At 40.5% G+C, this 24,841-nt stretch overlaps 1 protein-coding gene across 4 annotated transcripts; it reads left to right on the top strand.

The window, feature by feature from the left end:
- Positions 1-1,531: 1,531 nt before the first annotated feature.
- On the top strand, positions 1,532-23,429 carry LOC138105111 (DGAT1/2-independent enzyme synthesizing storage lipids-like). Of its 4 annotated transcripts, none has more exons than XM_069004758.1 (7): positions 1,532-1,546; positions 6,107-6,437; positions 8,883-9,047; positions 14,252-14,445; positions 17,092-17,152; positions 18,973-19,112; positions 21,113-23,429. In XM_069004758.1, exons 2-7 carry the CDS (start codon positions 6,110-6,112, stop codon positions 21,215-21,217), a joined length of 993 nt encoding a protein of 330 aa, XP_068860859.1. In that variant the 5' UTR covers positions 1,532-1,546; positions 6,107-6,109; the 3' UTR covers positions 21,218-23,429. The 4 variants fall into 4 exon arrangements, 3 of the variants coding, with proteins under 3 accessions (XP_068860859.1, XP_068860857.1, XP_068860858.1); XR_011148388.1 differs by lacking the exons at positions 1,532-1,546; positions 21,113-23,429 and adding exons at positions 2,356-2,482; positions 18,655-18,745 and having other exon boundaries at positions 18,973-19,049; XM_069004756.1 differs by lacking the exon at positions 1,532-1,546 and adding an exon at positions 2,356-2,482.
- Positions 23,430-24,841: the final 1,412 nt, after the last annotated feature.

The raw sequence follows: 24,841 nt of genomic DNA, 5'->3' as shown, positions 1-24,841 counted from the left end.
GGCAGAGTTAGGTTATTGATTGGACTCAGTGATCTTAAACATCCTTTCCAACCTAAACAATTCTGATTCTGGGACCAATTAAACACTCCAGTAATCAGAATTTGCACAACCTTTCAAATGCCATGCTCTCTGATCACACTAGGAGCTGTGCTGCAACTCACAATGGAGAACTAACCTTGGGTAGGAGATAGGTAATCAGAGCACTGATTATCTTTCAAAGCAGAGATTCCTGCCTCTATCTCCTCTATTTCAGACAGCTGTTAAAATTTTCTAACAAAGTTTAAGTTTTTCCTGGGCCATTACATCTTTCAGCAGCATCAGTGCATTATCTGAAGCTTCTCTGAAGTGAATTGGAGTAAAAAATAGTTTCTATTTGTTGTCCTCTGTCACAGTTGTCTTAAGAGTATTTTCTGGGGTCTCAAGATGATAGACAAAATTATTATTGAGAAACAGGAGTGATTTTGAATGATGTATGTAATTTTCCTAATAAAAATTTTAAACAATTTTTCCAGAAACATTATAATACTGCTTTAATAAGATGCACTTATTATATTATTTTAGTGGCTCCCTCTAAATTTTTACTCTTTTTAGAGCAGTATTATAGAAATTAGAACTAAAACTGGTGTTATAGAAACTAGAGTTCTTGCATACAAATAGAAATGTAACTGCAGATCAAATCACTCCCCTGCTACCCTTATTTTTTAGCCTCTCCCTCATACAACAACAACAACAAAAAAAGAACACCAGCAAATGACCTGTGCCTGCCTCAAAATAAAAGCAGCATTTATGACTCTTCTAAGGTATAGTATGCCCAGCAAATAATGCAGGGAAATTCTGTTTTTGTAGCTTTCTTGTGTATAAGGTTCAACCAGCTCAAACTACAAGATTTTGCATTGGGGAAAAATATCATACTGATAACACAGTAAATTAATAAAATCATAGAGTCATAGAATATCCTGAGTTGGAAGGGAGCCAGAAGGATCATCGAGCCCCAAGTCCTGGCCCTGCACAGGACAGCCCCAAGAATCACACCGTGCCTGTTCAAATGCTTCTTGAATTCTGGCAGGCGTGGGGCTGTGACCAATTCATTCATTAATTGGATGACAGTGGAAAAAGTTACACAGTAAATTGTGTACAACTGCACAACCGAGCAGCTGCAGATGTCGAACAGGCACATGATGTACATGTAGAAGACAACTGGTCAGAAAAGCACAGCAGGCAGGGATCTGGAGAGCCAAATTAATCTCATGGAAGGCTGAGGGCGCAGCCATGGCAGTGTTCCATGTCTTCCTAGCAGGTAGGGTATCTGCAACAATACCTGTGTGTGTTTGGAGCTGCATCCGGTGTCACTGGAACACTGATTATTTCCTTGACTGATTTTTATTTTTAAATCCATTATTTAATTTATTTTTTATACGTAAATCCAGGGATTACCTCCACAGCCGCCGGGCAGTCAGGAGTGCCTTAACAGCACCGTGAATGCTGTGTTCGAACCACAAAGTGCCTGGAACGCTGACTCCCTGCAGTGGCTACGAGTGGGTACCAGGTATGGATGCTGCTGCTGCTGCTGTGGCAGCACCAGCGGGGCTGGAGAAGGAGGATGGCACCCACCTGGCAGCACCGGGACGGGGCGGCTGGGAGCTAGGCGGGGCTCAAGGCGGGAGGGCGAGCGGGTGGGACGCGGTGTTTCCCGGTGGGTGCCACGGCCGCGGGGCCGAGGGCACTGGGGGTTTAGTCTGGAGAAACGGAGACTCAGCCATGGTGACCTCACTGCTCTCTGCAGCTCCCTGAAAGGAGGTTCAGCTGGCTGGGGCCAGCCTCTTTCTGCAGGCAACCGGCGACGGTATGAGAGGACACAGCATGAAGCTGCACCAGAGGAGGTTGAGGTTGGACATTAGGAGGGGTTTCTCCAGAGATCAGACATTGGAACAGGCTGCCCAGGGGGGTGGTGGAGTCACTGTCCCCGGAGGTATTCAGGGAAAGACTGGACGTGGCACTTAGTGCCGTGGTCTAGCTGTTATGGTGGTGTTCGGTCACAGGGTGGTCTCGATGATCTCGGAGGTCTTTTCCGGCCCGATCCCCTCTGGAATTCCGTGGTTCCGGGCTCCCACCCTGCCCGCCCGCGCCGCCAGGGGGCGCCCTCTGCCCCCGCCGCCCCGCCCCACCCGCTCGCGGGGAACGCGCGCCCCCTGGCGGCGTCCGCTCCCCCCCGCCGCGGCGGAAGCGGCGGGCGGTGCGTGCCGGACGCGGGTCCGGGCGGCTCCCGCGCCCCCGGCGGCGCGGAGTTCCCGCTCCCCTGCCTGCCCCCCGCCGCCGCCCCCGCTCCGCAGGGCGCCCGGCCGCCCCCGCCCCGCCGCCGGGAGCCGCCCCGGCCCGGCCGCCCCGCGGGCACCCGGCCTCCGCGGGGGCGGCGAGCGGAGAGTAAAACCGGGCCCCGGCAGGGACGCGGGGCTGGAGCCGGAGCCGCCGCCGCCAGGGGAAGGTGAGCGGGCGCTGCCGGGCGGGTGGAGGGTCCCGGCCTGGGCCCCGCTGCCACCCCGCAGATGCCCGGGCGGGAGGTGACTTTCCGCGGTGGCCTCTGTCACCGCCGAGCTCGGGGCCTTGCTGTAATCATCACCGGGACAGGCGCTGCGGGCGGAGCGCGGTGGGAGCCGGGGGCGCTTCATGGGGGCAGCCGGGCCGGGGCCGTGTCCCTCGTGTGAGGAAAGCGAGCCAAGACCCCCTGCATCCCCCTGCGGAAGGAACCACTGACCAGCCGTCACGGAAGCCAGGCCAGTTCCTGTGCCTAAACAAGGACTTAACCCCCCTCTGACTTCTAGGGTCTCCCCTGTCGCAGGTGATGTTAGCAGGATTATCAGGGTCTTCTGGTATTTTTCGCTTATTTGGGTTTTTTTTTTGTGTGCTTGTGGTGGCAGTGCTAATTCTGGTAGAACTGCCCTCCGTACCCGTGTGTTTCTGTTGGCAGGGACATGTTGAGCTGCTGCTTTGCAGTGTCTTTCTAGTTTGGAAACACTGGGATGTCCTCCAGGGGTTTCACTTACACATTGCATATACATGCTGAAATCGTGCTGTGTGTCATTTACAGCAGTGTGTTGCTGTCCATAATCGCTCCTTCTATCGTGATCAGTAGGGTCTCAGTTATCCCAGCATCTGCTGACTGCAGCTGAAGGCCTCTGTTGTAGTTTAGTTAAGGCTTTTTCTGGGTCATGTGCTAGAAGTCAGTGAAGGGAGTTGTGTGCTTGCCTTGTTTCCGCTTCCTAAAGCCTGAAGTGTAAACATAAGTCGGTGTGAGCTGTCATTAGTCAAATGAGAAATTGCATCTTTGTGAACTAGTGAAAGATGTAAGCTGCTGCATTAGGAAGTTAGAACTTAAAAATGTGTATTTTGAACTGCTAAACAGCAAGTTGGAACAGACCAAAGTTTCATTATCTGTTACTATATAAGAACACATAATAACTGTGTTGAACCTGTACTCAGTGTGGAACTCCTGGGCTTTTTTTGATCATAATCTGCCTTCCCTTCTTCACTGCCACTGTACCCACATTGTGAGGACCTTACTGCTGCTCTTAATGAGTGATTATAGAGGGGGAAGTAGAATCTTTGCAGCAAAGTGACAGGAGGCAACAGACACAAGCTGTAGTAAGGGGAACTCTAGAACTAGAATAAAGGAGAACGTTTCCAATCTGAAGGTATTCAGGCAGTGGATTAGGGGCCCTAAGAAACTGTGGGATCTCCATCCATGGAGATACTACAAACTGGACTGGACGTGTCATTGAGCAACCTGGCTTAACTGGTTAGTTAGGAAGAGGTTGGACAGTGTGATTTCCAGCATAAGTTACCCTGTGATTCTCTTCAAGGTGAGGAAGCAGCATTGTTCAGGGTAGAGCTGACTGTCCCTAAGGGAAGGCAGTGCTTTAGCTCTTACCTCTGTGGCTGGTAGCATATAAGATGTTAGATTTTAATTTCTGTTGCAGGTTAGCACGCAGATATGCAAGTAAACTTATAAAACTGTGGTGATTGCATTTGAGGTATTGCATTGAACATTACAGGCAAAAGGACATGTAATATTTTGCAAGACTGACATGTGTGAACAGGACTTTAAATTTACTTGATGGAGTGTTTGGGGTTTGGGGAAAGCCATAAACAATTAAAAATATATAGTAGTGGGAGAGTATAGCTATAAGTAGTCTTTTAAGCTACATAATACCTCTCAGTTTTGAAGAAATGCTTCTGTGCCATAACCCATGCTCCATATTGTTCTCTAGGTAGTAGGTGGAGCCATTGGAGAAGTCCAGGCATAACAATCTGATAAATATTGTGGTGTTGAATGCTACTCCTAAATCTTCCTTGGTCTCACAAGTTGTGTTTCTTATACTTGCTGTGGGTGTTTGCTGCCTGACAGGTTCTGGAGTTCGGCTCTGGCAACTGGAAGGAAAAAGAGTTTTCTCTTGCTCTCCCACACACTCATTCTCTCCCATCCTTTCCCCCTAATTCACACCCCAAGTACAGGTGCATGAAATCCATGAAGGGCATGTCACTAATGCTATGTGCTTATATGTTGCTGGAGATAAATCAGCTTCCCATCACACACTGTCCTCAAGAACATGCTGAGGAGCAAAATGGTGTAAGCCTGAATTAGTTTGGAACAGGCATGGATTGTGGGAGCAAAGATCAGCTTTCTTCTCATTAACAGGAGTTATCTTGAGTAATGTGGGTAGAGGCCGATTTCAAAACCAGCCCAGGAGAAGGGACATCCTTGCTCTGTCAGAATGTGAGGGAAAATTGAGACACAAAACTAAGTGAAATGAGTTCTACTCTAGTATGTGTTTCAGTGTTCCTTAGCAAATGTGGAATAAAATTGATCTGCTTTGTAATTTTTGTTGTCACTGGGGTTCTGATAGCAGTATTATCTTCTGTATTTCAGTCTCTTGTTTCTTGCAAAAATAGAGCAAAAGAAAGATAGACATGTATGTCTGTCTAGGCATAGGAGATTTGCAGTCATACCTGCTGTAAGTCACATTTAATAAACAAAACACAACAGCTTCAAGCTTAGATTCTTTCAGAAATACTGTTCTTAATTAATTTTTCTCGACTAGCCTATTTCACAGTTGCAACATGTTTTTCTTCTTGGTCCTGACTAGCAGAAGTTGGAATATTGACCAAGTAGTTTTTTTCTAGACTAGAATAACTTTTGTTCCCAGAGGTATTAGGTTTGCTGTTCAAGCACTGTAGCTAAAATAGCCAAGCATTCAGGTTGTCCTGTGTTTGTAGCAGAAGTGAATAGCAAGTTGTCCCCTAAATTGTACAAAGCTAAGAAAAAACTTGTTGCTCTAGAGTTACAGAAAGCCTGAAATTCCAGGCTTGACCTCTATGGGCTGGTGTCTTAGGAGCTGGCATTGGAGTAGAGAGATTCTTGTAAATAGACAGAGTAAAGCCAGAGCAGTTAAAACTCTAAAGAGGACTTTTTGTGATCTTTTCTTCCTTGTCTGTTCCTGCTGCCTTTCAGTGTTGTGCTCCGGGTCTTGAAGTTTCACTGTCAGTAAATTTTTGGGTACAAATAAAGGTCTTTCCAGGGCTGAGACTTTGTTATTTGAGCCAGTCTTCTTCCTGAGTCATCTATGGTTGTAGTGAGTAGAAGTGTTCAGTAGGTTTTCCTTAAAGCACTGGATTTGAGATTGTGCTGTTTCCTATTATAGTTAGTGCTTGAGAGAAGGTTTTATTTTATTGTAACAATAAATTAGAGTAATCAATGCAGCTTTTGAAATTCAAAAATAGAGTATTAATTGGTATTGGTAACAGTATAAATGTTCTGGATCTGTTCAAGTTGAGCAATTTTCAATGAGATAAAATCCTAGCCTGAAATTAAGCAATTGCACCATCTTTCTCAATAGAATTGTCAACATTTCCAGTACACAAAAGAAAAGGACTATAAAGATCAAGTAAAAGGTTTGCTGTATGAACTGTTATGCTTCTAACAGGTGCTGCTGGGATGTGGGGTATGAATAAAATATATCAGGCAGGTTTATTATATGATTAAACAGTATATGCAGATGTATCTGTTTGGAACATTTATTCATCTACTTTTTAAAAATTTTATTTTAAACAGGAGATGACAGGTGGAAATGAATCCTGTACTGCAGGACCAACATCTATGTCCTACTTAACTTGCCTGACTTACATTCTGGAAGAATGGACTGGTGTGGAGCATATTGGAGATTATCTGAGTTATGCATTCTACATTTTGTGGTTGCTTTTCCCACTTGTACTAGTCGTTGTACTTCCAGGAGTTATCGTCATTCTCTTCTACGTTTCCATCCTTTTACTTCATATTTATAAAAGGAAGAATGAATTAAAGGAAGCTTATTCCCATGATGTTTGGGCAGGTGCAAGAGAAATGCTGGCTACCCTATGGGATGGACATGGAAGAATATGGCATGGTAAGCGAGATCTGACATTTCATAAAAAACTTCTGAAGCTCTTATTCCTCGTTTAGCTTTCAAGATTATCAAATATGCCTGGTCGTTGGTGCTGGTGCATGCCATTTCAGGCCAGGTTTGTTTTCTGTTTTATGAGTGACTGTCAGTGGTGCTTGAGAGAAAAAAAAAGTGATTGAGACCTTTTTGAATGTAAATTTTTTGTCTTTTGCATTTATTCCTTTGCTGCTGTAAAATAAGATCTCTGTTCTGGTTGAATATATGCACAATTTTTTAAATTGCCTTTTTTTCCCATTTTTTCCTTTTTTTAACAATTCCTGGATTTCCTCATTTGAAGAAGACCTGAAATGTGTGTTGTGTTAAAAACTAGATCAATTAACTGTATCATTTCAGGGTCAATATATGAAGACTGGAAGTTAAATGCCAGTTCCCTGATAGCTGGTATGTCAGCCAGCACATGTTAGCATAATTTAATTGCATTTAGCCAGTCTTACATAAAATGCCAAATGATGGCTAAAAGGAGCACATAGTGTCAATTTACTCACTAGTTGAAATTCATTTTAGAGCCTGATACTGTTACAGAACCCTATTTTTTAATTTGTCTTCGTATTTTGGACAGCTACTTTCTCTAATAGAATGTCAAAACTAAGGGTCCTGTTCCTTGTCCTTCTACTATTACTTCTTTATAAAGACAGACATAATAAATGATTTGGCTTTTCTGTCTAAGGACATCGTAAGTCTCTTTCAGAGCCATTCAGTCTAGATGCAGCTAAAGGAGAAAGAGATACTTAAGAGCAATTTACATAAAGAATAGGTCCTTCTTGAAAATCATCTCTATTTGTTCTCTAGTCAAAGGGAAGCGGGTTTTCAAGGCATTGATAACCAGATGGTGCAGCAGCTGTATCAGATAGGCTTTGTAAGACTAAGATGTAACTTTCATATCTAGGAAAGTACACTGCATCAAAATCAACAGCTACATCAAAGACCTTAAAGTGCTCCCTTCACAATAAAAAGCTATTTACTTTTTTTTTTTTTTCACAAGAAAATTATTTTTTTAAGGCCTTGGCTCTTCTAATGCTTAGTAACTTTTTCTTTTTGTAAGGTCTGACATTTTATTTGTGCGAGAAGATTCTTATCTGGTCCCTCATTGACAGCTGTGACTTTTTTCTGCCCTGCCAGCTGCTTCCCTCTTATCTATACACTTGTATTGCTAAAGAATGAAATGTTTTGCAGTTATTTTTTCCCTCACTTGATTAATAAGGATATCATAAGAAGAACTTTTCATCCTAAAATCTAACAGCATTAGAAAAAAACCCCAAAAACCCCACAAACAACCAAACAAACCAAAACCACAAACAAAAACGAAACAAACATTAAAAAAAACCCAATGCCACAACTAAAAGCCCCAAACCAAGCCTGAAACCTGCTGTGTGATACCTGTAACTTTACATGTATAATGCCAATGCTCTATGTGTTGGCTGGTGTGGAGTGCACTTAGTGCTCCCTTGGGATGGGACAGATGACACATTTGAAATGTGTTGCAGCTCCACTCCAGAAAGTAAAATAGAGGGAGGAGAGCCAAGCGTACCTCCAGAATTAAATTAAGTTAATGGTCTGGGAATTGCAGACCTGATTAACTTTGGAAGAAGTGACAGCAGTTGGTTGGGGTTTTTTGGTTGGTTTTTTCTGTGGTTTGTTTTTTAGCTTGTTTTACTCTATTTTAAAAAAAATACTGTAATAGTACTACTGGGTATTAACTGAACATGTTCTATACTGATGCATTTTGACATATTATGTTAATTAAATATATTCTGCGCTGTAACTTGAATAGAAATGTGAGGTCAGTAAGAACCTTATGTGTGTTTATGTATTTTTCAGCTAAGCATATAAAGTCCCAACTAGCTTTTAGTATATAGTGATTGAAAGCTGGAACAGGTATGACTTGGAGAGAAGTAGCAAAGATAAGCTTCTTACCCTGGAGTAAAAAGAGACATATAAATCGGTGCTGTCATTTCAAATCTTCTGAAACAATCACTGGTGGCAATGAACTTTGAAAGGTTAATAATAGCTTGAAATAGTTGTTTCACCACTCCAGTCCTTATTTTGATTTCTCTTGAATGATTGACTCAGAGGACTTTGCCTCCTTGAAAACAGTGAACTGAAAAAATAAGGATAAATTATACAGTTCAAGACAGTGAGAGTGGGTGTTTTGTTTTAATGTTGGGTTTTTTTGCTCTTTCTCAAAGTGTGGTGCCTTAAATGGAACTTGTATTCTCTGTGAAGCAGCTTGTGTTTCCTGTAGATGCTGCAAGTTACCTCTTGACTTATTTTGCTCTTACCACTTCTCAATCGGTGTTGGTTTCAGTTTGCCAGCTTGCTGCAAGTTAGTTTCTTTGGGATAGAACTGTATAAAAATTTAACATCTGTTACACTTTCAACTCCTAACAGGTTATGAGCTTCATGGTGTCGAAAATATTCCTCCAGGACCAGGACTTGTTGTGTTTTATCATGGAGCTACTCCTGTTGACTATATCTATTTCTCAGCTAGACTTCATATAACAAAGAAGAGGACGTGTACCGTAGTAGCTGATAATTTTGTCTTTCGATTACCAGGTAATGTACTTCATTATAAACAAGCAGTTTTGGAATTCTTATTTTAATTTTTTAATAGTGTAATTAATAAAAGTCATGTTGCAGGAACACAGCTCTCACTACAGACATTCAGACAAATTTAGTGAAAGTTTTGAAACAGAGCATGGTCTTTACAAACAAGAATGAGACTGGCCCATGCGAGGACGGGACATAGTCCTGTCTGGGCAACACCTTGTGATGACTCTAGGGTGTTTAGAAACAAAGAGGAGATTGTAGGAGAAACAGTGTTCTCTGTATTAATCATTAGGAAAGACTTCAATAAGATGTTTCTTTTTTATTAATATAGGCAGAATGAGTGGTGTAAACTGATTAAGAATTAACCTGTTTGGAACAAATACCTTATAAGTTAAAAATACTAGTCTGGAGAGACAATGTATTTTCTTGTCCCACCCAACTCTTATCCAGTTGAGCATGGTGGGCAGTGGAACCTGTCCCCAGGAAGACTGTTTCAAGTCTAATCTTTTTTGGAGGAAAGCTAGAGAAGTGTTCAACATGCTTGTGTGAAGCATGAGGTAAAGCAGGTAGAAAATGAAAAATATGTGTAGGGCAGGATTTTGTCTGGACAGCTTAGTGCAATGCACTGCCAGCTGATGAAATTATTGTGTGAGGGGTTTGTTTTTTGTCTGTGTGAAATACAGTAGTACCCACTTTCTTTCCCAAGTTTGGTTTGTGACTAAAGGCCTGTCAATTCACAAAATGAATTACAAGGAGCGTTCTGTAGTGTACTGGTGCTTTTAGTGGAACCAACTAATATAAGAAAACTGTCTTTGTTGGTATAGGTTTATTTCAGTCTTAGTCCCTGAAAAGAACTTTTTCATACTGATCACAGTACAGCTTTGCCTCTACGACTGCTTTTGCCAACAGATTCATTTGTCAGTTGGTCATCAAATCTTTTGCATACAGACTAATATAACCTACTTCTTAATGCAGATTTGGCTCCATATTGTATCTATATAGGCAGAGTTGTTTATCAATTGGAAGATGATGTTTTACTCCATTTCTGCTTTAAAATAAGGCTCTAAGTGTGAGTATACTTATGAGTCCCTCAAATATTGTTCAGTAGCATTGCAGAAACAATGCTGGTCTTGAAGAACTGGTTTCAGCATACACCATCTAGCTAACAGCTACAGGTGTTCCTCAGGGATTGATACTGGGACCACTGCTGCTTAGTTAGTGTTTTTATAGAAACCCTGGATGAGGGGTTGGAGCATGCACAGGAAATTAACTGATGATACCAAACTGGGGGGAGCTGTCGATATACTGGGCATTAAAGCTTGTCTTCAGAACTTCATAGAAGTTAACTGGCAGAAATATTAGGAAGTTAAGCAAATGTAAAGCTGTGCATCTGGGATGGAGCAATTCTGTGCAATAGTACTCTGTTTAAAAGGGGGCTTTGCAGAAAAGGACTTATAATTCTAGTGGACAACAAGTTGAATGTGAGTTGGCAGTGTGCCCTTACAGCAAAGAAGATGAACTGCACGCTGAGCCCTTTTTAGCATGAATGTAGTTGAGTGGCTTGAGTGAAGAGGTTATTTCCATTGGCATGGCACCTGTGCAAGTACATCTTGCAATATGGTGTCCAGTTTTGGACTCCCCACTACAGGGCACACTGACACACTGGAGCATGTTCAGTGGATGTTGGGGGGTCTGGAGCACACAGTGTACAAGGAGAGGCTGAGAGAACTGGATTTGTTTGGCCTGTACCAGATAAGGGTGGGGAGAAGAAGAAGTCAGACTATTCTCTGCGACAGAATGAGAAACAGCAGAGACAAGTTGCAACACAGTAAATTTTGATTAGACATTTGGAAAGGTATTTTAACATGAGAGTGATCAGACAACTGAACAGATTGCTTAGACAAGTTGGGGAATCTCCATCCCTGCAGACTTTCAAAACTCCACTGGGTGCGGCTCTGATCTAGTTGGACTCGCTTTGAGTGGGAGGCTGGACTAGACGACCTCCAGAGCTTCCTTTTAATCTACATAATTCTCTGGTTCTGTGAAAGAATTAAGGCTGTTCAGGGAGACAAGCCCAAAGAGCCCAGAAAATGTTCTGGATTGTTTCAAAATAAGCACAGTAATCTATGACTGGCAGCTCAGCTAGATGCTGCTTCTCTTGTGAATCAAACCAGAAAGACTATGTAACTTTATCCTAATGCTGTCTGATCTTGATTAAGTGTTCAGATTAAATTGGATGCCTTTTTAGAAGATGTTTTTAACTGAAAGTTATTATGCTCAATGCAGGGGAAATGGGAAGAGGTGGTAGTGCATTTGGGGAGTCTGTTAGACACACATGGATGTGTCAGTATTAAGTATGCTTTTGTTCCTTGCATTTTGGAGGAGAAGGATATAAAATATGGTCATGTGCATTCGTTTTTTCCTTCTTTATAACTAGAGGTTAGCCACAGGGAAAAACAGCTCAGTATTCCAGGCTTCTGGTTCCTGTAGACTCTTAGTTGTGTAGTGCTCAGAAATACATTGACTTCTCTAAGTTTAGGAGAAAGACTTTTCCCAAAGCGTTCAGAGAGGACTGAGATTTTGCTTGTGTTCTTTTGCATCATCCTCTGCAATAGTATGGGCCTTTTTTGCTTCCTAAAGTCATCTGGGAGGCCTCTTTAAAAGGTTGCCTGCTATTTTATGTAACTAAGACAGTCCCTTTCCTGTCATGTTCCAGAGGAAAGGAGCTTTGGCTTCTTGTCTGTTACGTGCACAAGGTGTTGCAAAGTATCTTGTGAGCTAGATTCTCTGCAGATATATATGTGTGATTACCTACAGCTGTGGAAGGTTGGATTCAATGGTCTAAATGGTTCCTCTCTATCTGGGGGCCTAAAGGTCAACCTTGGGAAAATGATGACATCCTTGCCATCCTGCTGCCCAGTAGCTGACAGCTCTGATGTTAACAGTCACTGGGGCCAAGATAGAGAAATGTGCACAAGTTGAGAGCAATGTTACATGCATTACCGGGTTCTCTCCAAAGGGCTTCCAAACATTTCTGCCAACACAGTCTTGTGGAAAATGGGAAAAGAGTGTGTTGGGGCAAAGGGCAGAGTTGGGGTTGAACTTCTTGATGTCTGGAAGAATTAGCATGTTCTGTATGGATGAAAAATAGTGTTTAGATAATTCTGAGAGTTGTTTTGTTGTTTAAAATGGAAAAAAAAATAGATTCTTGGTCACTTTCATTCAGTGCCACCTGGTGCTACGCCAGTGTTTCTTCTAACTTCGTGATGACCTTTGCCTTGGACACAGGTACCCTGGCTGTCCTTTCAGGGTCACTGTCAGATTCTGTCTCTCAGCTGCTTTAAGGGAGCCAGGTTCCTCTTTGGTACTGAAGCAGAGCTGTCAATAGTAATGTATGATCTGCTGGCAAGGCTATGAAGTACAGCTCAGAATATGAAGTTGATGCTCAAAGTCAAGGGTGGGAAATACAGCTGTATTGTCTGTATTCTGTCAATATTCTGTTATTTTTTTTTACTGATATCTGAACTGGACAAACTCATGGTGTTGCTTTGTCACACACAGCCTCCCCCCTGCCTCTTCACCCATGTATCCAATTCAGAAAGGAATGGTGGTGTCGCAGTCTCTGCTTCCTTGGAGTCTCTTTTCCTGCTGTCTCGAGCCTTTTCATGTCTGTTTTGTCTGTCTCCTGAGCTCACTGACAGAATGAACTTAGAGACAGGCAGCTTTTTACCACCAGGTACATTCCAGAGAGCTTTAATTACTTTGGGAATGTAAAGCATTGTAAAAATCAGCTATTGAAAATCCTACAAAAAAAGCACTTTAAAGAAATGAATTTCCATTAGGTAAACTATTTCAGGTGTTCCTTCATGCAGATGCTACTAGATGAAGACTGAGTGTCATCAGCAGTGTGTGAGGCAGGCACAGCAAAATATGAGACAGGTGTAATGCAGCTTGTATCCTGTTGCCATGTGTATGGTCAGACCCTGATTGGATATAGATATGAGTTGGGAGTAATTATACTCACACCAGCTACAAAGACTAGTTAGAGATCAGAGTTAAGTTAAGAATAAATTAATGATGTGTTGCCTCATGCTTTTCTTCCCAAGCCCTTAGTTTATGTGAGCTGTAAGATAAGACAGACCTCTGTCTTCTTAACTATATTTAGACTCTCCTTTAGCATGTGTGTGTATGTAACAAATGTGTGCTTATACTCACAGCTATTCATTTGTTATTGAGAGGCAAACTTGACTAGATCAGTTCTTTGTCCTTGGCTATGGCTGATAGGGTTGTTTGCTGCAGTGTGAAACTTCAAGAAAGAGAAGTAATGTTTCCCTTTTTGCCCAGTCATCCAAAGTTACCATTTTGGTATGCACTACTCATAAATACTGTATAAATTTAAAATTTGTTGAACCAACTGAACAGGACTTATTTCCTACAAACAAAGGTTTATGCTAGTTATGTCCTTTCACAATAGGCTAGTTGTCTGAATTGATCAGATATGTTCCTTTTGATGCTTGTAGGAAATTTTTGATGTTCTGCCGTTTCTTGAATGAACGGTCAGAATGACACGTCAAATTCAAGGTGATATGAGGAGTTTATGTAACCTTGGGTTAAAAACTTCAATATTAACAGATGGTGAGTGTACCCCACTGAGGCTCACCAGATTCCTCTTTGTATGAAATGCCATCCAGGTACTCACAGACTGAACCAGAGTCAATTGCTGCAGTGATCTGTAATGCAGAGAATGATGCATTTTCTTTGTCATTCTCCTTCTTATGCATGACTGCTCTTTGCCAAAGTTCACAAAACAAAACCACAACAATTTCCTGGTACTGCTTCTTGTTGCTCTTTATTTGGACAATGCTATGTTTGAGCAGTAGAGCTTGAGCAAGGAGCCAGTGCCCTTGAGTCAACTCCTTTGAAGGGACACCTGAAAGATGTCAGAGTGCTTGACAGTTCTTTTTCAGTTTAGTCCTGATTGTGGGATAACACCTGACTTTACTATGACAAAAAGCCACTGAAACCCCTAAATCTTCAACTATTGAGACCAAAATCTGTAAGTTGGACTTAATGCTTCATTCCCTCTTGGGGACTTGGGGCCACAGCTTATTAGACAAGTAAGTTTTAGCCATAGTGTTCTGTGCTGGGAATCTGTACTCAATGGTAGTATGAGTTAACATTTTCTGAATTAATATTATCTTACCCTACAGGTTTCAAAATACTACTTGATGTACTAGGAATTATACATGGACCAAAAGAAGCTTGTGTCAGGACTCTGAAGAATGGCTGTCTGTTAGCCATTGCCCCGGGTGGACTTCGGGAAGCACTCTTTAGTGATGAAATGTATACTATTTTGTGGAGTAATCGGAAGGGCTTTGCTCAGGTGGCCATTGATGCAAAAGTGGTAAGTATAACACATCATGGAAGAGAAGCAAAGAATGTTAAGTTACTAGTACTTTCTTCCAGAGAAAGCTGTTTTGATTATCATATATTTGATGTTAGATTTCTGACTGTCATGAGTATGGTCTACTTGCTGTAGGAACTACATTTCAAGACTCTTTTTGTTGCTTTTGATAGATAAGAAGGCTTTAGAGTCAGCAAAGAATAGTGTGGTTAGGAAATCCAGAGTTTAAAAGAACGAGAGATGAAGTCCAGGATGGTTTCTCCATAACAAGCATGTGCTGTTTTGCACACACCTGGTTAGTATTGTGATGGCTTAGCCCTCCCTGCCCAGCATGGCTGGGAAACAACCCTACAGCTCAGAGTCACAGAATATGCTGAGCTGGAAGGGACCATCAGGATCACGGAGTCCAACTCAATGTTGCTGTTTCTTCTCTCACTGAAGTGTGGTGTGACCCAGCAGGGTATAGACTCACTGGCACTACATACTGTATTGGCATTTTATGGTAGTGAGGGATGTCCAGGGCGTACAGAGCAGCAGGAGAAGCTGGTCACAGGTGTGAACTCTCTTCAGTTCTAATATACAGCATTGGGCTTGGTCAGCAGGCACATAGCTATTCATAGGGGACCAACTGTTAAGGCACAACAGTGTGGGATATGTTTGAATTGTAACTATTTTAGTAATCATTTCAGAGTCCCTCTCATTCTATATTTGTACTTGAAAAATATGTGCATATGTCCATAGGTCTGCATATACCTAATTTAAAAGCAAGTCTCACACCAGGAGTTTTATATTTAGGTACTGTCAAAGAGAGACTAGTTAAATCTCTTGGTTTTGTATAGGAACAGATTACTTTTGAGATCCAAGTGTGCATCACTTTTCTCACAAGGAAAATAACAGTGCTTAAACAGGTATTTCAACAGGCTTAGATTTTACTAATGTATTGTAATAGCATGTGAAAGGCCATACTTGAGATTCAACTATGATTGTACTAGTTACATTTATTTCACTGGATGTGTGTTTATGCACTCACAAGGGTCTTGAAGCTTCTGATGCTTCTTCCGGGTTTTAAAATCAAGAGTCAGACACAGTTAAAAGGGAAAAAGGGATTTTACCTTGGTATTTATTTTAAGGCTCATTAGGTGCACGACATCCAAGGCGAATGTACCGAAATGCACACTGCAGTGCACACCCACAATAGATCTGGTATAACATTATAGGTCTTACTAATTAGCATGTCTATCAAAAATTACTCAATGAGAGGCTTGAATGAGCCCCCCTCCCCAAGGAACCTTCCCCTGGATGGTTCTATCTTAGTTTACAGAATGTGTTCTGGAGAGGACCTTGGGGTCTGGGGCACACTGGTCCCCTAACTACGAAGCTTCTAAAATGTTTAGTCTCCCAGCTGAACAAACAAGTCCAAGAATGTAGGCAAAAAGCACTAAGAATACAGAAGTTGCAAAAAGGTCTAACAGGGGTATAAAAGAAAAGGCAAAAAATCATCACGGCATCACTTCATCCCCCTTAAAAACACCCCTGAAAGACACAGTAATATAGGAAGAGTGTCAGAGGCAGGCTGAAAGTGGGAAAAACATCTTTATTTAGATTAAAGATGAACTTTTAAGTCACCTTGAATCATAAGCAGAACTCCTCATGGAAAGAAGAATGTGTCTGAAACATCAGAAAAATGTGTCTAAAACTGGGACCTTCAACTTGTTGAAGTTGTCTCATTTCAGCAGGTTTTTTTGCCAGAATTTCTGTCATATAAAAAAAAAATTTCTACCTCTATGTCAAAAAATAAGATGTTCCAAATAAGATTGTTCTAGAATAAAGATACTCAGTTTAGGCAGCTGCACTTCTTTTTATTCTCTGTAACTATTTACAAACTTTTTTTTCTCTCAAAAAAACCCCAACTTGATGCATGTCTGGAAAGTTACATGTGATAGCTCATCTCCATTCTTGTCTTTAAAAAGTTTAAAAGAATTTGAGTGCATGAAAATCCCATGAAGAGTTCTGTATTTCTGATGATGCTGTGTACAGTGGGGACATACTATAAAAATATCTTGAAAAACTTTATATAGTAGGTGACCCCCTCACAGTTCTTGTCAATCTTGACAGCTGTTTGCAATTTCAAAAACAGCAATAAAAACTTGAAGTATTCAACACCATTCCAAGTACTCATCAGCAGAAATAAGTCATGGACATGTATTGAATATGACACATCAAGTGTGAAGCAATACCATCAGCATAGCAGAGAGGAATCAGACAAGTTTAGTGTCCCAATCCTGTGAATTCTTCCCTTTGAGCATAACTACAAATTAGGTAAGAGGTTTAAGCACTTAAGTCACGACTGTGCGAACACTGTTAGATGGGGGGAGGGATGCCCAAATGTTCCATAGGTTCTGAAATTCTGGACTGCTCTAAGAAAACACACTTGCTGAAACAGTGACTCACTGAAATCTTGTGGTATTCTCCAGTTTGAAACCTTATGGCAGAAGGTCACAGAAGAACTTCAGAATACTTATTTTGCTCTCTATAAATCCTTGTCTGAGAAACACTTCTGAAATTAATTTGCTTGTTAAGTGAGGTAGAAGTTTTTTAGGTAGTGCTATCTTCCTTAAATTCTTAATTATTTTTTTTCCCTCCTAGCCCATCATTCCTATGTTTACACAAAATGTTCGAGAAGGCTTTAGGACATTAGGAGGAATAAGTAAGATATTTTCTATTTTTTTGTAGTTTATTTTTCCATTTGTGTGTCTAGAAATAATCCTCATATAAGTTTGAGATTTAACACAGCCTTGTTTCTCAACATTTGCTCTCTGGTAGAGCTCAGAGATGTTATCAGCATTTAATATCAGCATTAGATGTGGTATTGGTTCATCTAAGTTATTTTCCACATAGCAGTGTTCTTTTAGAAAAGCAGTAGTAGAAAGGAAAAAGGAGCCAGAAAAAGGCAGGAAGATTTAAAGCACTTTTTTCTCTGCTTGTGTCTGCTAGGCCAACCCTAGGTTTTCTGCTGTCTGTTAAGGTGCAAGGCAAACAGGTTTGCAACTGACACATAATTCCTTTAAATGTCCTCCTAAAACTCTGTGCTTACACCTCTAACTGCACTTAAAGTTTGAATGGTTTGAACTACATTTAATCTTTAATAGTTTAATAGTTGCTTTTCTATTCTGCCCTAGACCTGTGGTTCCTCACAAAACCTTGCATTTGGCAGCTCTCCTTCCTTATCTCTATGGAACTTGCAGCCAGAACATGAATAGATGGCTCTTTGTCTGAAGGGTCCATCTCTGGGATGATTAGATGCCCACATCTCTGCTCATTTGCTGGGGTTAAACTCCTTCTTTGTTATATTCTCTTGGTTACTATCTAGCAGAGGGGCCTGAAAAAGTCTCCTCCACACCCCGTGTTCTGCCTCAAGTATGGCGGCATCACCTTCATCAGAAGGCTGCAGGGTGACACAGTTCAGTTTCTCTCCCCCTCCATTTAAGAGCTGTGGATTGCATGGAGAAAGCCAAGGCATCAGATGTAGCTAGAATAATTCACACATTTGCCATGCTCTACAAAAATAAACAGCAGTTAATTGTTGCTGTGTTCAGGAGAATCCCAAACAGAAGAAATTGAAGCCAAAATAATTCATGCTACTTGCATTCTACAGCAGAGTTGCTAGAGCAGTGTAACTCTCTTGATCACTGGAGGTGTTACTCTAGTTTCAGTAGTTTTGTCTTTGTTTTTGTAGGTTGTGTACAGAAAATTCCACATCTTGATCAGTAAGGATTTTTTATGCCAACACCCCAGTTAATGGAATTTCTTGTCTGAAATTGAGAAAGATAATATTAACACACATTTTTTGAAGAATCTCTTCTGGGTACATTTGGGATAAACTCTTAGAAGGTGGCATGTGGGGAAGAAAGTGTCCTCTTAGAGCTGATTGAAATACCTGTTTTTTCTCTATTTTTATATTGTTTATATGCAACCAGTGTGTGATCTGAAAGAGCAATTCAGTATGTTAGCATGACTGACTTTTAGGCAGATAAGGCTATTTCTGATCCTCTAGACCTCAGTGGGACTGAACAGTGCAGTCTTCCAATACTAGTTTCTAATGCTAACCTGTCAAATGAGCTGAACCTGTAACCTGTATTGCGTAGCATTCCCTTCCTCTCCAGAGAGGCAGCTATTGAATTTCTCTCCTCTTCTTCCTTCTCGTTTCAGCTACTCTTTGGAAGAAAGATTTCACACCAAGTTAGGGTAGAAACAAGTCTGATGTTATCATTAATGCAGCTTTTAGGAAATGACAGTCAAGGTAGGATAGCACTTGAGATGACACGTTTGAGAGTCTGGTTTGGGGGCTAGATTACTTTACAAGCCAGTTTCAATGTTAAGATATACTAGAAAAAAATCTTTACAGAATAATCTCAGTCTCTCTCTCTCTCTTTCTTCCCTCCTTTACCCTCCCCTACTCCCCTTCTCCCCTCCCTTCCCTTCCCCACCTTTATTTCTCCTGCTTTCCATTGCATTTTTTCACATTAGAAATACTTAGGTCACTATATGAGCGTGTTAGATTGCCAGTAGTTCCCCTGTACGGGGGGTTTCCAGTCAAGCTACGTACATTTATTGGAGAACCCATTCCATATGAGCCAAATATGACTGCTGAGGAACTAGCTGAGAAGGTAAGATAGATATCTATATATATAAATTTAAAATATTGAATGTTTTGACAAAAACCACTGCAATAGTTTTGTCAAATGATTTCTGTCTAGGAGCCAGTTATAGAAATTGGTGGAATCATGGTAAGTTTTGTACTTGCCTAACTCTGAATGTCCTTAAATGCTATCTTTTTGTTGCTACAACTTGCAGATATTCTAGGTCTTTTAAAGTTTATTGCACCCTATATTTGCTTTGAGAAACAACTTGCTTTAAAGACTGAAGAAGTTCGGTCAGATAAGACAGCTCTGGGTTGACAGAGAGAAGCACCTCACCCAAGAGGAAGCGTTCTGCTTCCTTGTGTTTCTAGAAAAATACTAAAGAAGCCTTTCAAACATAGCAAATCTGTGTTCATAAACTGTTGGAATTACATACAATTTTTAAAAAAGGTAAATAATTTCACTGCTTTGTGTAGTGTGTTTCTGTTTTGTCCAGCTTCTATCCCAACAATTTAACTTCTAAATGTTCCTCTAAATCAGATTTGGATGCCTTATAGAAAGGATTTTTAGGTCCTTATGTTCATTCAGTTTATTAATAGATTTCACAGTGCAAAGACATAAACCAGTTAAGTGGTGGAGCAGTGAGACGGAGTGGGCTGGAATAGGTATTTTTGAGAGCTCCACAGATGGTCACTTATAATATTCTGAAAACTTCACTTGAGAGAGAGACTGTTCTTGACCATGCAGGTGTCAGTTCAGTTGTTTCTCCTCATCTGTTTACCCTATGATTAAGATTCTGCAAAAAAAACCTCTTAAAATGTTTGTCTGCCGTATCTTAGGCCCTGGTTATGGAAAACTGGTTGTTTCTGTTGTGAGTTCACCCTGACAGGACTTCAGAATGTGTTTAAATTACTTTCAAACATACATTGCCATCTTTCATTTGTGCCAGCCCTCACTTACTTCTGACTTAAGTTCCAATTCTGCTAGAGAAGGCCCCTAGAATGCGAATTCCCTAGAATCCTAGTTAGTTAGAGTGATTTTAAAGTTGTCTCTCATGATTCAGGCTATGGCACTGTATGCATTTTCCCAAGATATATAGAAAAAATGTTAAGCTCAAATCTTTTACCTAATGCAAGTTTTAGATCTGTAGAGTCACTTAGGACCAGATGTATAAAGTCCTTCTCCAAGGACTTAACAGTTGATCACTTACTTCATGTAAACAGTGGGAGCTTGTACCAACAAGCAACATTCTACCAACATTTGCCCTTGCTGGCCACTAGTGTACAGAGGCAAATAATTCTCTGTTCTTCTGCTTCCAGCCTTAAGAATTCACTAGTCTGTGCCTGTCTAGGAAGAATAGGAAGATTATGGTGTGTTCTCACCACAGCTTTTGCATGTTGCCCTGCTTCTGAATGTTCCCTGTAGAGCTTTTATATAATAAGAGTAACTGCTGTGCACTCCTTGGCCTGTTTGTTTTTTTGAGTGAAAGTGAAAGCTGCTGTCACATGCAGCTAAGTGTCCTGATCATGTGTTACAGAACCAGTTCCTTCAGGGGACTTGGATCCAGAGGGCATTACTTTGTACAATTTAAATGTGCTGAGACACAAGGGTGTTTCCAGTGCTGCTTCTGAGTATGTATAGAAGCAAAGTTGATGCCCACTGGAAGAATGTTACTGATGCAAACCTGGGCATAGGCAGGAGTTTGAGTTGCAGTACATCATGCAGGTGCTTGACAGGCTTTATAGACCTAGGTCTCTTCATGAATTTACTCTGTTGTCGTTGGACTTTTGCATATCACTAATAGAGCTTGTGGACACAGAGATAAGCGACACTAGTTCGTTGGTCTGTTTCATGGCAGTGTTGCCATAATTACATCCTTTGGGCTTAAATATGGAAGAATAGTATTTTAAGCTTACAGTAGTTGTGTGGTATTTGAAAGGATGAAAAAGAGCCTAGAAATTGTGTTATTATATGAGCAGTATAAAGCTGAGTTTTTCTGACCAAAGCCTTTTCTCTTTTCCCTACAGACAAAAGCAGCAGTCCAAGTTCTCATTGAAAAACACCAAAAAATACCAGGAAATATATTTAGGGCTTTAATGGAACGATTTCAAACACAAAAGAAAGAAGATTAAGGTCTTCTGAACTTAAACTTCTATAACTACTATTTAGTTATAATATTCTTGAAGTCACATTTGTAAATTATTCATTCTTCTAATAATAGGTTTTAAAGACTGTCCTAACGATAATGAGGTATAATTTAAGATAGAAGTCACTTGCCTTTGCCCTTTCCCCTGTCCAGTATCAAGCTCAGGAACTCAAACTTCAAATCATTCATAATGGGGCAAAATTTAATTTTTGATAGATGCATTCCTACCTTGGAAGTGTGCGGGTTGTTGATTTAGGGTTTGTTTTGGGTTTTATTTTCCAAATAACACTGCAAGCCTTTATGTATATGGTCTGTCTTCCTTTTGGTCTGTCATTGTCTCCCATCCCCACCATGATGGATCTCTAACAGGAATGTCAAACCTGCTGCAGAGCTGGAGTCTGTCTTGACCTTCATCACTGTAAGGAGGTTTTGTGGGCCAGATTAATGCCATACAACTCATATGAAAACTTTCCTGAGATGGTTCCTCTCACAGTGCTGGCTAACAGCCCACCACCCTTGGCCTGCAGAACCTCTAGCAATGCCTGTAAAACTTGCGTTGCAAAGTGTTTAGTTTTGCTAGGTGAGCTCAGAAAGGGTTCAGAGGAGTGAAAATTGATTAGAGAACTACAGTGATCCAAGGAGGTTTGTTATGGAAACTACTCCGATGCTGCGAATGAGAGCCCTACAACACAAATGCTATTCCAAGCCAAGCCATATTGGATGTCTGCCCTTGAGTAGACACTTGTCCCATTTACTTCTTACTGAATCTACAAATTCTTTTGAAACAATGAGCCAAGTGTTCAAACATCAAAAAGAGAAATGACAGTACTGTTTAATAACATGAGCTCAAAAAGCTTTATTTTGATGGAAAGAGAAAATTGTTACAACACTCTAAAAGCAGTAGTTCTTTTGAAAAACAGGAAAGACATTCCCAAATACCCTTTAGATTTAGTATGTGGGTAAACTGTTAAACATACATATTTTTCAAACAGTTATTTATCTAAGTTAAATAATGAAGGAGAGCGAAGTTCTGTATACTTTCCTTAAGTGAAAGCAATTGAATCAAGAGGAGAGAGTTGTAAGATTGGGCTTTTGTGCACTTACCACAAATTATAATGTTGTATTTTTTCTTAGCTAAAGCCTATGGTTTTATTGTCCAAATAGGAAATATCTGAAATATTTCTTCTGATTTCCAGGAATTTTAATCTACAGTTCTTAAAGTAACATCTGGGAACTTTTTAGTTTTGGGATGAGGACAAATTCCTTCAGAAAAGAAAAAGAGGTTTTTGGTGTATGACGTGGTCTCCTTTCAATATTGTTGCGGTTTGACCTTCTCTTAAAAAAAAAATACCACCTCCCTCCCAAAAAAAAAGCTCCAACAAACAACCAGCTTTTGAAGGAGCAGCTGTTTTTGATATACTATTCATTCCTGTCACCATTTAAGCACAGACTTGGCTTTATGCTCTTTTAAATGTGTAAATTAGTGACATTGCATAAGTGCATGTGGGTGATGCCCTGTGTTAGAAAAATATCACTTTATGGCAAATTGGCTGTCAGTTGTGGTTTACAAGAAGCAAAAGGTTTACTTACTTTATGATAATTTTTTATATCAAAAACATTTTATGTAGTGTTAAATTTTTTAAAGCTTTGGGAAGAATCGTGTTATATAAAAGCAAATGCCCGTTCTGAAGTTCCTTAAATTACTTTGGTTTTACTTGAAGGCAAGATTGTGTTCTTTTTAATTTATTGGAATGTGTTTCAAAAATACTGTGTTAACACAGCATGTCATTAAAAGTGATAATGCTGAATTCCTGCATTGAAGTTTAACTTAAGTATGACTTTTTTTTACTGTCCATCTTGAGGAAAACGTACATCGGTCTATGTTGTGAACATCTCAAAGGCAGCTGAACATATTTCATGTTGAGGTTGCATATATGTAAAAGAGGACTCAATCTGAAAGGTTCTGTTAGACATGAATGGGCATTGTTATCAGAGATTTTGTAAAATTTATTTTATTAAGTATGTGGGCTGTTTGCTGCAGTTTTGTCCCTTTAAGTATTGAAAGATCAGTATAAAAAATGAAGGGCAGTATTGGTACTCTCTAAGTGTTGATATTTGTATAGGCCTTTCATATTTATTTCTATATATTAAAAATGTATAGAAGACACCTTTCGAATAAAATTGACAACTGGAACAGACTTCTGAAGTTTTGTGTTGTGTTTGAACTAAATGGAATGATACATGGCCTGTCCTGCTGAAGCTTGAGTGGTTTTGAGCAGCATGTCCTACCCCTGAAAAGCCCTTCCTGTCTTGCAGTTTCTGAATAGGGATGGAAGGAACAAAACCCCAGAAGGAATGAAATAAAGGAAAAGTAATTCAGACAACAGTGGAATAAAGGAAAAAAGTCACATAACCAATAAGGTCTGAGTTTTAATAGTTGCAGTCAGTGCTGCAGAAGGCCTTTACAAGCACTGCAGTACCACTTCAGTTAAAAGTTCTGCAACAGAAAATAGGCCATAAATACTGACTAATAAGGTTTATTTGTACATATTCGGGGTGTGAATGATTGCCTACTTTGTTTTATTGAAAAAAAGGCAGACATGGATAGAGACTCTCACAAGTAAGGTTATAGACCAGCCATCTTTTTAGCTGATTTGGTTTACTGTGCATCAAGCAGAAGTATTCAAAGGGATTTTTATCAGGGTTAGACTAGACCACTGATTGTCTGGTTAGCCTTTAGATACACTGAAGACATTACATGTTTCCCCATGTGAGCAGCATTAGCAGGATATGTATTTTTAGGTTGTTTGGAAGTAGACCAACTGCTGTACTGACAGGTATTCATCATTATCTCTCAGCAAGGCCCAAATCTCCTACTGGCCAATTTACTGTCCTGTTGTGTAATAGCAGAGCTCAGTCTGAACATCTATTATTAGGATGCTTTCACATGAAATTAATCTCTGCAAATGCAAGGTAGAGCGGTTAATCAGCGCTGTCAACACAACTGTGTGGCTCATCCGGTATGGGGTTTGCTGTACAAGTATAGCATTATGTTGCTTCATCCTATTATTCTGTGGAGAAGATAGAGCTATGATGACAACGTGTTAGCTCTACAGTGCTTAATCCCTATTAAGCCCATCATAGACACTAGGATGCTTTTTTTAGTGTTGTTTTTGCATCAAAAAATTACGGTACCAAAAAGTAAACGTGGAAGTGCGTGGAATTGCTACATGAGCATAGTTGCTCTGGAAATACATGTTAAGTAAGATAATTCTCCAAAACATGTCTGCTAAAACTTTAGGATGCAGTCTGATGACACTTTTCTATTCTCTTCGGTTTTTTTTAAACTCGGGACTAGTCAAAAGAAATGATAGTCTCAAAATTATGAAGATGATCAGAGGGCTGGGGTACCTCTCGTATGAAGGCAGACTGAGAGAGTTGGGGTTCTTCAGCATGGAGAAGGCTCCAGAGGGGCATTGAAGCACCTTCCAGTACCTGAAGAGGGGTACAAGAAAGCTGGAGAGGGACTTTTGACAAGGCTGTGTAGTGACAGGACAAGGGGGAATGGCTTTAAACCAAAGAGAGTAGGTTTAGATTAGTTATTAGGAAG

Source organism: Aphelocoma coerulescens, chromosome 2 (genome assembly GCF_041296385.1).
Source record: "Aphelocoma coerulescens isolate FSJ_1873_10779 chromosome 2, UR_Acoe_1.0, whole genome shotgun sequence".
In the NCBI taxonomy this organism is placed as follows: domain Eukaryota; kingdom Metazoa; phylum Chordata; class Aves; order Passeriformes; family Corvidae; genus Aphelocoma; species Aphelocoma coerulescens.
The sequence above is the reverse complement of the archived record's forward strand: the minus strand, read 5'-3'. Positions and strand labels throughout refer to the sequence as shown.

Bases quoted from the DNA above. Each gene is read 5' to 3' on its own strand.
- LOC138105111 (XM_069004758.1), top strand. From the start codon at position 6,110: ATGACAGGTGGAAATGAATCCTGTACTGCAGGACCAACATCTATGTCC. The intron at 9,048-14,251 runs GTAATGTACTTC...CTTACCCTACAG, and splicing joins TTTTGTCTTTCGATTACCAG to GTTTCAAAATACTACTTGAT. The intron at 19,113-21,112 runs GTAAGATAGATA...TTTTCCCTACAG, and splicing joins CTGAGGAACTAGCTGAGAAG to ACAAAAGCAGCAGTCCAAGT.